At 49.5% G+C, this 9,794-nt stretch overlaps 10 protein-coding genes across 10 annotated transcripts; 6 read left to right on the top strand and 4 right to left on the bottom strand.

The window, feature by feature from the left end:
* Positions 1-2: 2 nt before the first annotated feature.
* OGAPHI_005186 (uncharacterized protein) lies at positions 3-2,735 on the bottom strand (the record flags this gene model as incomplete). The annotated part of the gene is made up of 1 exon (XM_046206343.1): positions 3-2,735. One exon carries the CDS (start codon positions 2,733-2,735, stop codon positions 3-5), a length of 2,733 nt encoding a protein of 910 aa, XP_046060119.1.
* On the top strand, positions 264-743 carry OGAPHI_005187 (uncharacterized protein; the record flags this gene model as incomplete). Its single annotated transcript, XM_046206344.1, has 1 exon — positions 264-743. One exon carries the CDS (start codon positions 264-266, stop codon positions 741-743), a length of 480 nt encoding a protein of 159 aa, XP_046060120.1.
* A 140-nt stretch (positions 2,736-2,875) lies between the features above and the next one.
* On the bottom strand, positions 2,876-3,175 carry OGAPHI_005185 (uncharacterized protein; the record flags this gene model as incomplete). Its single annotated transcript, XM_046206342.1, has 1 exon — positions 2,876-3,175. The coding sequence occupies one exon, from the start codon at positions 3,173-3,175 to the stop codon at positions 2,876-2,878; it is 300 nt and encodes a 99-aa protein (XP_046060118.1).
* Positions 3,176-3,313: 138 nt separating this feature from the next.
* OGAPHI_005182 (uncharacterized protein) lies at positions 3,314-7,018 on the bottom strand (the record flags this gene model as incomplete). Its single annotated transcript, XM_046206339.1, has 1 exon — positions 3,314-7,018. The coding sequence occupies one exon, from the start codon at positions 7,016-7,018 to the stop codon at positions 3,314-3,316; it is 3,705 nt and encodes a 1,234-aa protein (XP_046060115.1).
* Positions 3,639-4,619, top strand: OGAPHI_005184 (uncharacterized protein; the record flags this gene model as incomplete). The annotated part of the gene is made up of 3 exons (XM_046206341.1): positions 3,639-3,779; positions 3,859-3,952; positions 4,300-4,619. 3 exons carry the CDS (start codon positions 3,639-3,641, stop codon positions 4,617-4,619), a joined length of 555 nt encoding a protein of 184 aa, XP_046060117.1.
* OGAPHI_005183 (uncharacterized protein) lies at positions 4,850-5,302 on the top strand (the record flags this gene model as incomplete). The annotated part of the gene is made up of 1 exon (XM_046206340.1): positions 4,850-5,302. The coding sequence occupies one exon, from the start codon at positions 4,850-4,852 to the stop codon at positions 5,300-5,302; it is 453 nt and encodes a 150-aa protein (XP_046060116.1).
* On the top strand, positions 6,272-7,025 carry OGAPHI_005181 (uncharacterized protein; the record flags this gene model as incomplete). Its single annotated transcript, XM_046206338.1, has 3 exons — positions 6,272-6,377; positions 6,475-6,595; positions 6,749-7,025. The coding sequence occupies 3 exons, from the start codon at positions 6,272-6,274 to the stop codon at positions 7,023-7,025; spliced, it is 504 nt and encodes a 167-aa protein (XP_046060114.1).
* A 736-nt stretch (positions 7,026-7,761) lies between these two features.
* OGAPHI_005180 (uncharacterized protein) lies at positions 7,762-8,502 on the top strand (the record flags this gene model as incomplete). The annotated part of the gene is made up of 1 exon (XM_046206337.1): positions 7,762-8,502. The coding sequence occupies one exon, from the start codon at positions 7,762-7,764 to the stop codon at positions 8,500-8,502; it is 741 nt and encodes a 246-aa protein (XP_046060113.1).
* Positions 8,503-8,596: 94 nt separating this feature from the next.
* OGAPHI_005179 (uncharacterized protein) lies at positions 8,597-9,395 on the bottom strand (the record flags this gene model as incomplete). Its single annotated transcript, XM_046206336.1, has 2 exons — positions 8,597-9,306; positions 9,383-9,395. 2 exons carry the CDS (start codon positions 9,393-9,395, stop codon positions 8,597-8,599), a joined length of 723 nt encoding a protein of 240 aa, XP_046060112.1.
* On the top strand, positions 8,612-9,679 carry OGAPHI_005178 (uncharacterized protein; the record flags this gene model as incomplete). The annotated part of the gene is made up of 1 exon (XM_046206335.1): positions 8,612-9,679. One exon carries the CDS (start codon positions 8,612-8,614, stop codon positions 9,677-9,679), a length of 1,068 nt encoding a protein of 355 aa, XP_046060111.1.
* Between the last annotated feature and the right edge of the window lie 115 nt (positions 9,680-9,794).

The raw sequence follows: 9,794 nt of genomic DNA, 5'->3' as shown, positions 1-9,794 counted from the left end.
GATCACTGCGTGTCGTCGTCGTCGTCGTCGGCCTCGCTCTCGTCCTCCTTCTGCCATTGCTTTGTTGTCTTTCTTCTCTGGAAATCCTTGATGTGAGCGCTGTTGAGCATCTTGGAGATGTTGCCAATAATGGTATCTCTGCGCTGGATAGGCGTGGCCGGCTGCGGCTGTTCTTCCTGGGTAGCCGGCGAAGGAGGAGCAATCTCGTGTTTGCGTGCAATCACAGGGTATGGCAAAGGGCTCTCGCGAGACGCTCTGGACAAATGCACGTTCGTGGCATGCTCATTCTCCATTCTGAAAAAGATCCAGATGAACCGTCTGATGATCTCTGCAAGCGCAATACAAAAGCTGGTGAGCGCCGACTGCTGGATTTGCTCTTTGAAGAACGCATAGAAGATCCACTGGAACCGGAGAATCACGTCCACCACCATGGCCAAGTAATAATACCATTTTCTTTTGAATATGAGATGGTCTCTCAACAAGTAGTTTTGACTATCGAACTGGAGCAGCGACCAGTCCATCAGAATGTCCCATATGGAGCTGTAGATCGAGTTGATCGTTGCAAACGTGATCAGCAGCGCCCTGTACTTCTGGATCGTGTCGATCCGGTACAGACTCAACGACATGTAGTACAAAATCGAGACAGTGTACTTGAGCATGTTGGCCAGGTGCGGGAACCACTCGCCAGTGTCTGCGTATCTTCGGAAACACTGGAGGAATCTCCATATGCTAGGCAGCGTTGATAGAAAGCCCACGAGTCGCGACCGCCCAGAGCCGCACTTGGTAGTCCCAGAACCATCCAGACAACCTTTCCAGTGGGTCGCGTAGAGACAGAAGAATATGGACAGGTTGGAGATCGAGTACGTTAGCGAACAGAACACGTCTCCAAGGAAAAAGTCTCTAAACTCCACAGGGTACAGTCCGGAGAAGATCAGTCTAAACACGGACGAGAGCAGCCATGTGCGGGTGTTCAGGTAGAGAATGTCGAACGGACACACAAAGATGGCCGCACATACTCCCAGATATATCCAGGGCCAGTTTCTGCCGTCCAGTTTGGACGACCAGAAGTTCTCAAAACTGAACCATGCCAGCACGACTCCGGTCAAGAAAAAGATCGACGACATGGCAAAGAACTGGCGGTAGTCCAAAGCGTCACGCTGGTTGAACTCGAAAATGAACTTGTAGTTGACTTTGTAGATGGTCCAGACAAAACAGTTGACGGAAAAAAGCAGCGCCATGAGACAGCAGAAGAAGAAACCACCCCATATTTGCAACATGTACCGGCCTTCTGGCAGAATTCCTGTTTCTGTTTTGTGTAGACCAAGATAGACGGTGTAGACGAAGAACGGAAGCGCTATTCCCAGCATCAACGCTCCCGCAAAGGTGACGAAATAATACTGTTTTTCATTCTCGCTCGAACGCAGCTTGGTGATGGCCGCTTTACGGTTGCCGTTCTCAAACACGTCCGTGAACGTATTCTCCACTTTGGCCATCATGCTGTCTAGGATTTCCGACTTGACAAAGTACGAATTGTCGATCTTGTGCATGTAGATCGGAAGAATGCTGTCGTCTGTGGCCTTGTCGTATTTCTTGATCAGTTTGCGGAACGCTGTTCTGTTCAGCTCTTTGTACGACCGCAGAAGCTCCATCGACCGGTACAGCTCGTACACAGCCTTCTTGAGTCGACGACGGGCAAAAAAGTATGGAACAGCCGTTTGCTGCTGCTTTCTCCGTCTGTAATCGCGCCTGTTGTCGTGAGTTGGTTCCTCGTCATCCTCGTAGTATTGTTTTTCGACGTTGCCGTTCTCCCTGAGCCACTCGAAGCTGGGCAGCGACGGCGTGTCGAACTTGTTGATGATCCGGAACTTGCGCTTGGTGAGATACGCCCAGAACCACAATGTGCTGCTACCTTCGCGAACACCTGTTTCTTCGTCGTCGGAGGACTCCTCGAACGAGTTCAAAGTGCCTGTGTCAGCGAACTCCGAGGAGTTCACGTTCGGACGGTCGATAGTCTTGCGTTTCTGGCGCAGATCGCGCACCCGCGACAGTTTCCGTGCAGATCGCTGTTTCTGCTCGTTCAGCTGGACAATCTGGTCCTGAAGAACAAGATACCGGTCCAGACAAGCGTCTTCCCTGCTTTTGTAAAACTGTTCCACCTTCTCGAGCTCCGAGTTGACCCACGCAATGAAGTCCTCGCGCGCAGACTTGTCCAGATCGTCCATCTCTGTTCCCCCTGCAGGACTGTTTCCAACAGAGCTGACCCGTTTGAGGTTATCGATGAACCGGCCCACGGTCGACTGGCGCCGCGCACTCATTGACAGCGACTGTGGCGTGCCCAGATCCTTGTGTCCCACCGGTTTGGGGTCCTCACTAAACAACAATGGTGTGGTATCGTTCACTTTCTTGGACTCTTCACTTGATTGCGACATGCTATGACGATCCGACGGCATCAGCGCCGGTGACGGCAGCTTGAATGAGTGCATGTGGTCCATTCCAGGCGAATTGGTGTTCACCACACTTTGATAAACCGGTTTCGAGGTATCTGGGACAGACAAGTCCCCCCGTGTGCCCTTTTGTCTTTGTTCAGAAGATGCCCCGCGGATGGTCAGCGGAGTACGCAGACTGCTTGGTTTCTTCACAAGCTTCTTCAACCGCTTTTTTCCCTTCTTGTAGTCCAGATACTTGGCCTCCCACTCAGGGACCTGGTGTTCAGCCAGATCCTGTCCAAACTTCATACTAAAGAAATTTATTAGCTAAATAAATAAATCAATTATAAATTACCGGTGCGTGGGGGGGTGAGAAACAACACCCGTGCACCAGACCTGTCGCACGCAAATAGCACGCGATAAGAAATCCTGCGATGAAATGGGATAACTCACAATTGTCTGCCGTTGCCATCGTGGATCAGGTTTCTGAACAAAGCGCTTTCCGTGGCGGCCACGTCTCTAGTCCGGTGGGTGTCCTTAATCTCGCCATTTGGCGAATAGATCCATAAGGCCTTCTTGGCAATACACACGTCTCCCTGACACCCGCACTCCGAGCTATGCGAAAGATCAGATACCTGGTCTGCCAGTATGAGAGACGGGTGCTGTGGCGGGAGTTTGTGCTTGGATGCGCTTTGCACCGGTGGGATGTAGATGTTGTCCTTGATGTAGCGAATCTTGGTCGCTTCCATGTTATTAGTTAAATAAAATAGAAAACACTCGTCCTACTACATATTATAGGTGAGAAAAGGATGATTTTTGTGTGCGGCGCTGCGGCGGCGCGCTTTTTCCTCCTTTTGCCTAAACAAGAACAGTAAATATGAGCCGCATCACTGTTTCACCGCTTCGGCCATGGTGACCAACCGCTTCACGCCCACCATCCAGTCGCCGCATTCGTTCACGTGCTCGACGGCAATCTTGTTCTGCAGAGCGGTGGCTGTCGTGTAGTCCTCGGCAGCAAGCGACTGCGACAGAGACACAAGGCCCTGGATCGTCTCCTCGCTTAGAAGATCCTGGTTGTTCAAGTGGTTGAACAGAATGTTGATTCTCTTTTCGGAGTCAGCCAGGTGCTTGGAGAACTTCTCGGGGATCTTGGTCTTGAGCTTCTCCAGCTCGCTGGTGAACGTCTGGTAGATTGGAATAGCTGACTCTGGAATGTGGGATCTGTCTCCTGGTGGGTACTTGGTGGCAGCAGCAGGAGCGGCCGGTGGAGGAGGTGCTGGGGACGCTCTGGCCGAAGGAGGAATCGACACTGGCGGAGGTGGAGGGGTCGACACAGCAGCAGGCTGTCTGAAGGTTGGTGGCAGGCCCTGTGCTGGTGCTGCAGCCGAAGGAATTATGTGAGGAGCCGCACTAGGAATTCCCGGCGCAACAGACGGAGTGTCCACCTGTTTTGGAGCGTATGGGTTTCTTGGTGGAGGAGGAGCAGCCGCCACTGGAGCCGCAGCAGCTACTGGAGCAGAAACACCGTTCGAAATGAATGGCTGAGGTTGTCCCACTCTCAAAGGCTCAGAAGGTTGAGCGTTGGCCTTTGGAGCATATGGGTTGAACGGTGTTGCTCTTCCGCTTGGAGGAGCAGAAAGCTCGGCCCGTGGTGTCAGCTGCGGCGACTGGGTGGCAGAGTTCAGCGGTCCATATTTATTAGTTCTAGGAGGCGGATTCACGCTGCTTGGAGGTGGTGGGGCAGCTGCTGCAGCTCTAGGAACAGAGCTGTTACTCAACGTGCGTGGTGGTGGGGGCACTGCAAACTGCTGAGATGAGGTTCTCGAAAGGGAGGGTGTTCCGTTCTGCTCTTGGAGTGCATGGATGTTGTAAGCAGAAGGAAGAGACGAGGCTGGAGATCTCTTTGGTGGCTGTGTGCTCAATGCGCTCGGCAAATCGTTCCATCCTCCAACGTCCTTCTTGACGTTCGACTTTGGTGGTGGTGGAGGAGTGCCTGCTGCCAAGGATGGGTTGCCCAGCTGTGGAGACTGTTGCAATTTCAGAGAGTCCAGAGCCGTCTTTGGTGCGTATGGGTTGGCACCAATGGTGGTAGGAACTGGCTTGACGATGTTTGGAGTCACAGTCGAGCCAACACGTGAGGCAGCAGCGCTATACGGATTAGTTTGTGCTGGCAGAACCTGTGGTCTGGCTTGAGGACTGGTAACACCGCCGTTGGTTGGAACGACTGGCACATTCGGCATTGCTGGAGTGTACGAAGAGGTCTGTGGAATAGCGTACGGAGTGGAGTTGTGAACTCCACCGTATGTCTTTGGTTTGGCCACAGCCGCTTTCTTGTTGACTAGTTTTCCAATACGCTCCTTCTCAAGCTTGATGTTCGGCACAGAGTCTGGCACCTTGGACAAGATCTTGACAGCAAGATCGAAATGGCCGTTATTCACCAACGTGTCGGCATACTCCTTGTACACCTTTCCAAGAGAAACTGCCTGTTCAGAGGAGTGGTCAACGGAACTTGGCTCAGCAGATTGGAAAGCCAGCACTTTCTCGATGGTTTCTTCCAAAGCCTTGAAATGAGCATCAGCTGGAGTAATGGATTCGTCGCTGTCCTTCAGGAAATAGGTTTCCAAGGTGTCCAACTCGGAAAGCCAGATGGAAGCAACTTTGTCAAGAGCGTTACCGGCAATGTAACAAGTGATGGCATTGCTACGGGCGTTCTCAACAGACGATTCAAGCAATCTGTCACCCAATTTGACAAAGTTCTCGTTGAAAGCTGGAGTTCCTTCGCTGTGAGCAAGAACAGAGCCTGCAATGTCTTTCCAGGATTGGATGTCGGCATTCTCAACAACATCGTCAACCTTTTCGTTGGAAACACTGTATAGAACTCTGGCCAGTGGTGATTTGGAAGCGTACTTGGTGAAGTAGGCATTCTTGGCCTTTTGTTTGGCCTCTTCAGAACCGTTCAATGCAATAATCAAGGCTTCCAAAATGTGGTCGTCTTTCAAACACAGATCCAAAGCGTCTTCTGTCTTTCCAGCAAGCAGCTTCTTGGCAGTGTCAACTTCAAAGGATTTCTTACCCGAGAGTTTGAACTTGCCCGTTGGAACAAACTGAGCAACAGCAGGCTCCTTTTCCTTGCCTAGAGAGGCAAAGAAATCGTCATCGTCAGCCTCAGCAGAAGCTTCTTTGGTTTCTTCCTTGGTAACCTCTTTTTTCTTTTCCTCTGGAATGATCTTCTTGACCAAAGAAAGTTTTCCTTCGCTCAATAAGTCAAACAAAGAGTTCCAGTCGTTGCTACCTGTGTACTCCTTTTTAGAGCCAATTTTGGATTCGCAAATTTCTTTGAAATCGTTCTTTTGCAACGCAGACTCCAACTTCTCGGCAGCTTCCTTCACAGTGCTGCTACCCTTGTAGCTTGAAATCTCCACAACAGACTTGTTCTGTTCTTTCTTGACAACAACAATCTTACCTCCAAAGCCGAAGGTGCCAGAAACGGGTCTTTGAAGCCAGACAGGAGCCTGTTTCACCTCAAAAACAGGCTGCTGGGTATCTGTGCTGGAAAGTTGGTTCCAGAAATCATCCTCATTGGCAGAATTGACCTTGGCAGAGACCGGTGGAGAAGTATCTTGAAGAGACTGCACCAAAATCTTCTTGTCGAAAGAAGCACTTGCAAACACGTCTGGGAGTTTTGGAGCAAACTTGGTTTCGTGGACCCAGTTAGGCAAAGATGGGTATTCGCATAGTTTCTGTCCAGTGAGAGGATTCCAAAGAATGGTAGAGTCGTCCTTTCCACTGGAAAGCAGGAGACTTGGGTCCTGTTTACACCAGTCCAAAGAAAGAACACCTTTTCTATGTCCTTGCAAAATGGATTCTGGGGTTGTGTGTTTTCTCAAATCCCATGTCAAGATAACAGGGTTTCCGTCTGTGTCAGAGGCCGTGACCAATTTTGTGCTCTCGGTAGGATGCCACTCAACAACAGAGAGGTTTGCTCCCGAGTAGCTCAATTGGAGCACTTCTCTCTTAGCCTTGAGTTCCCAAATGGATGTGTAGGTAGTGTTACCGGCAGATGCAAAAATATGCGATTGGCTGTTGTTCCACGAGAACGACGAGACTTTGTCCATTGGCGACATTGCCTGGCCCGGAGTGAACGAGGAGCCTTTATTCGAGTCCCAGATGTAAATCTCACCTTTAGTACCGGAAGATCCAAGGATGTGGGATTGTAGCGGGTTGAATTTAACCTGTAAAGCAGACCCTGTGTGTTTCTTATACTCGGCGACCGATCCTGCGTTGAGGTCGGAATTCTCCAGCAGCAATTTCGGGTTCCACAGCTGGATCGAGCCATTTTCGAACGACCCGGCCAATAGACCCTTTTCGTATTTCTCCGAAGACGGGCTCCATGCCAACGAGGTGAACTTGCTTTCTAGCGAAAATTTGGCCAATGATTGTTGTTTGTTAAGCACGTCCCAGAATTGCAAGGACGAGTCGTTGGAAAAAGTGTCATCCATGGCTCCTGCAAGCGTTCCGGTGGCCATCAAGGGCATTGAGTCGTGGGACCACGCAAAAGTGGCCGTTTCGGCAACCTCCTTTAATTTGACCATATTTTGAGATCAGAGCAAGACAATGGCGTAGGAAACAGTAGAAGGACGCTTTGACGATGTTTTTTCAGGGGTGTTGAAGCCAGATTCTATTAAGAGAGCTCTTACGGTCAAATTCTGAGAAACAACGGTGAATTTCCGATCCAAGAAAATGTCTTTGTTTGTTGATCTTGAAATAGTGTTTATAATTTTTCGAACAACTCATTCGCACACGCCTGGGGGGAACTCTTGGGGGACGCACTACTTTTAACTTTTGTGGCTGGTACTTCGGGATTTAAATAGTTCAATAAAATAGTATGGAGCAGAAAAGAGAAGACGAGGTTCCCGACGACGACGAGCCTGATGAATGGTACGAAAGCTCTTTTGGTATGACTGACTAATTACAGGGACAAAAGGATCAACAAAACCGGCTGTGCAGGTACGTAAACGCATTTTTCAGGTGTACTAATTATCAGAGGAGAATCTAAAGTTACAGCTGTGCCATGCGGACACTAACGACTGGAGACAGTGTGTGAATGAGGTAAGTGTGGCTGGTGCAATTTTGTGGGGAGGAAGCAGAACTAACAATCCAGATGATGGCGTTTCGCAAGTGTTGGGACTCGAACAAAAACAACGAACGAACTCAAACGAAGGATAACGAGCTAGGATGGGACGTTAAGAACTAGACATTGGGCTCGGATTTTAAAAAAATGTACATAGTGGTCTGTAAATAATAATTTTTTAAATTTTTACCCTTTGTTGTTTACATGGAAGAAGTACAGGACCTTGCGGCTGCGAGGGGTCGATCTTTGGCCAAAGTCAAACACGTATGGCATAGTATCATCCAGAAGTACTCTTCGCTGGGCGAGGACGAGCAAGGAGACGTGTTGGACATGCGTACAGGAGACATAGTACAAGATTCGGGCCATATACGATCAATGCGAGACTCAACCACAATCAAGGGGTCTGTGTGGACCAGTCTGGCCGAGTTGGAAATGGAGCGAAATAAGAGCCCCAAGTCGGAGAAAATCCGCCGAAACTCGGGAGATCTGCTCCCTGCTACGCCCATCAAGAAGTCACGCAGCATGATGGGCACTTCGCCATTCACGTCGATATTAATCACTAGCGACTCCGAGGACGACGTGACGCCATATTTCGATAACCAGAAAAGTTCCCCGCGACGAACCACGCGGTCGTCAATTGCTCAGAAAGACAATCTCTCAATTGGCAATCGGGAAAGTAGTCCCGTCACGCCAATTCGTAAAAGAGAAAGACCAGACTTAAAGGGCGACGATCCTTTGAGATTGTCGCCTCCGGTGTACAACTACGACGAAAACTACAAAATGACAACCTCGTTGTTCAAATCAAAGCCCCAGAACGCAGAGGGCCCGCTTATCACGCCTTCCAAAGTGCGCCGGTTCAAGGCCGCACTCGCACACAAATCCAACGATTCCGGGAACACGCGTCTCAAACGTCTGTTATGGCTGAGCAAGCAGAAAAAGGACTAGCACAACATTTCAGGCTGTCGCACGATCAATCCTCCTCGAGAAATAATTTTCTAGAAAATTTGTGCCAAGGAGATAAATAATCCTGACAATTCGTTTAATTCGCACGCAAATGAGTCGGTCCCAAGTGTATTTTGACGTTTCCATTGGCGGTGAGACCGTTGGTCGTATCGCCTTTGAGCTTTTCAATGATATTGTTCCTAAAACAGCAGAGAACTTCCGCGCCTTGACCACGGGCGAGCCAGGGTTTGGATACAAAGGATCTATTTTCCACCGTGTGATCAAGAGCTTCATGATCCAGGGTGGTGACTTTACCAACTTCAATGGTACCGGGGGCAAGTCCATATATGGCGAGAAGTTTGAGGACGAGAACTTTGAGCTTAAACACGATAAGCCGTTTTTGTTGTCTATGGCCAACGCGGGCAAGAACACAAACGGATCTCAATTCTTCATCACCACCGTTCCAACGCCGCATCTTGACGGAAAACACGTTGTTTTCGGTAAGGTGATTGCGGGAAAGTCGATTGTCAAGCTGATTGAGAACACAGAAACGGACTCTGGCGATAAGCCTAAGCTCGAATGCAAGATTGAGGCCTGCGGTGAGCTCAAGCCTGGTGACCCATTGAAACTCGACGACGGTACTGGCGACCCATACGACGAACTTCTTGAGGACGAGCCAACGGTCGATATCAGTAAACCAGAGACCGTTTTCAAGGCTGTTGATGAGATCAAAGCCATTGGAACCAAGTTCCTGAAACAAGGCGATTTGAAAATCGCATTCGCCAAGTACAAGAAGGCTATTTCGTACTTGGACTCTTACTTCCCAGACGACCTGTCGGAAGAGGACATTGAGAAGCTTAATAAACTGAAATGCTCGTGCTACTTGAATGCTTCATTGGCAGCTTTGAAGACCAAAAAGGTTCCAGAAGCAATCAAATACGCTACTGAGGCATTTGAGTCTGAGAACGCAGACGTTCAAGCCAAGGCCAAGGCGCTGTTCCGTCGTGGAAGCGCAAAGTTGGCTGGTCACAACGAGGAAGATGCCATTGCCGACTTCGAGCACGCTTCCAAACTTGTTCCTTCAGATGGTGCAATCAAGAGTTCTCTTGCCAACGCTAAAAAGGTGTTGAAAGACAGACTGGCGAAGGAACGTGCCGCATACAGCAAATTCTTCAACTAAACAGATGTAGATAGATTCATTCAAGATCACCGTATTGTTGTGGTGTACGGATGTGTAATTGTAAAATTTCTACTATTATGATTTTTGTGAACCACAAGTTACGAGCCCGGGCAAC

Source organism: Ogataea philodendri, assembly GCF_020536065.1.
Source record: "Ogataea philodendri strain CBS6075 chromosome Unknown scaffold6, whole genome shotgun sequence".
In the NCBI taxonomy this organism is placed as follows: domain Eukaryota; kingdom Fungi; phylum Ascomycota; class Pichiomycetes; order Pichiales; family Pichiaceae; genus Ogataea; species Ogataea philodendri.
Note: the sequence above shows the minus strand (reverse complement) of the source record. Positions and strands in the feature narration are given on the sequence as shown.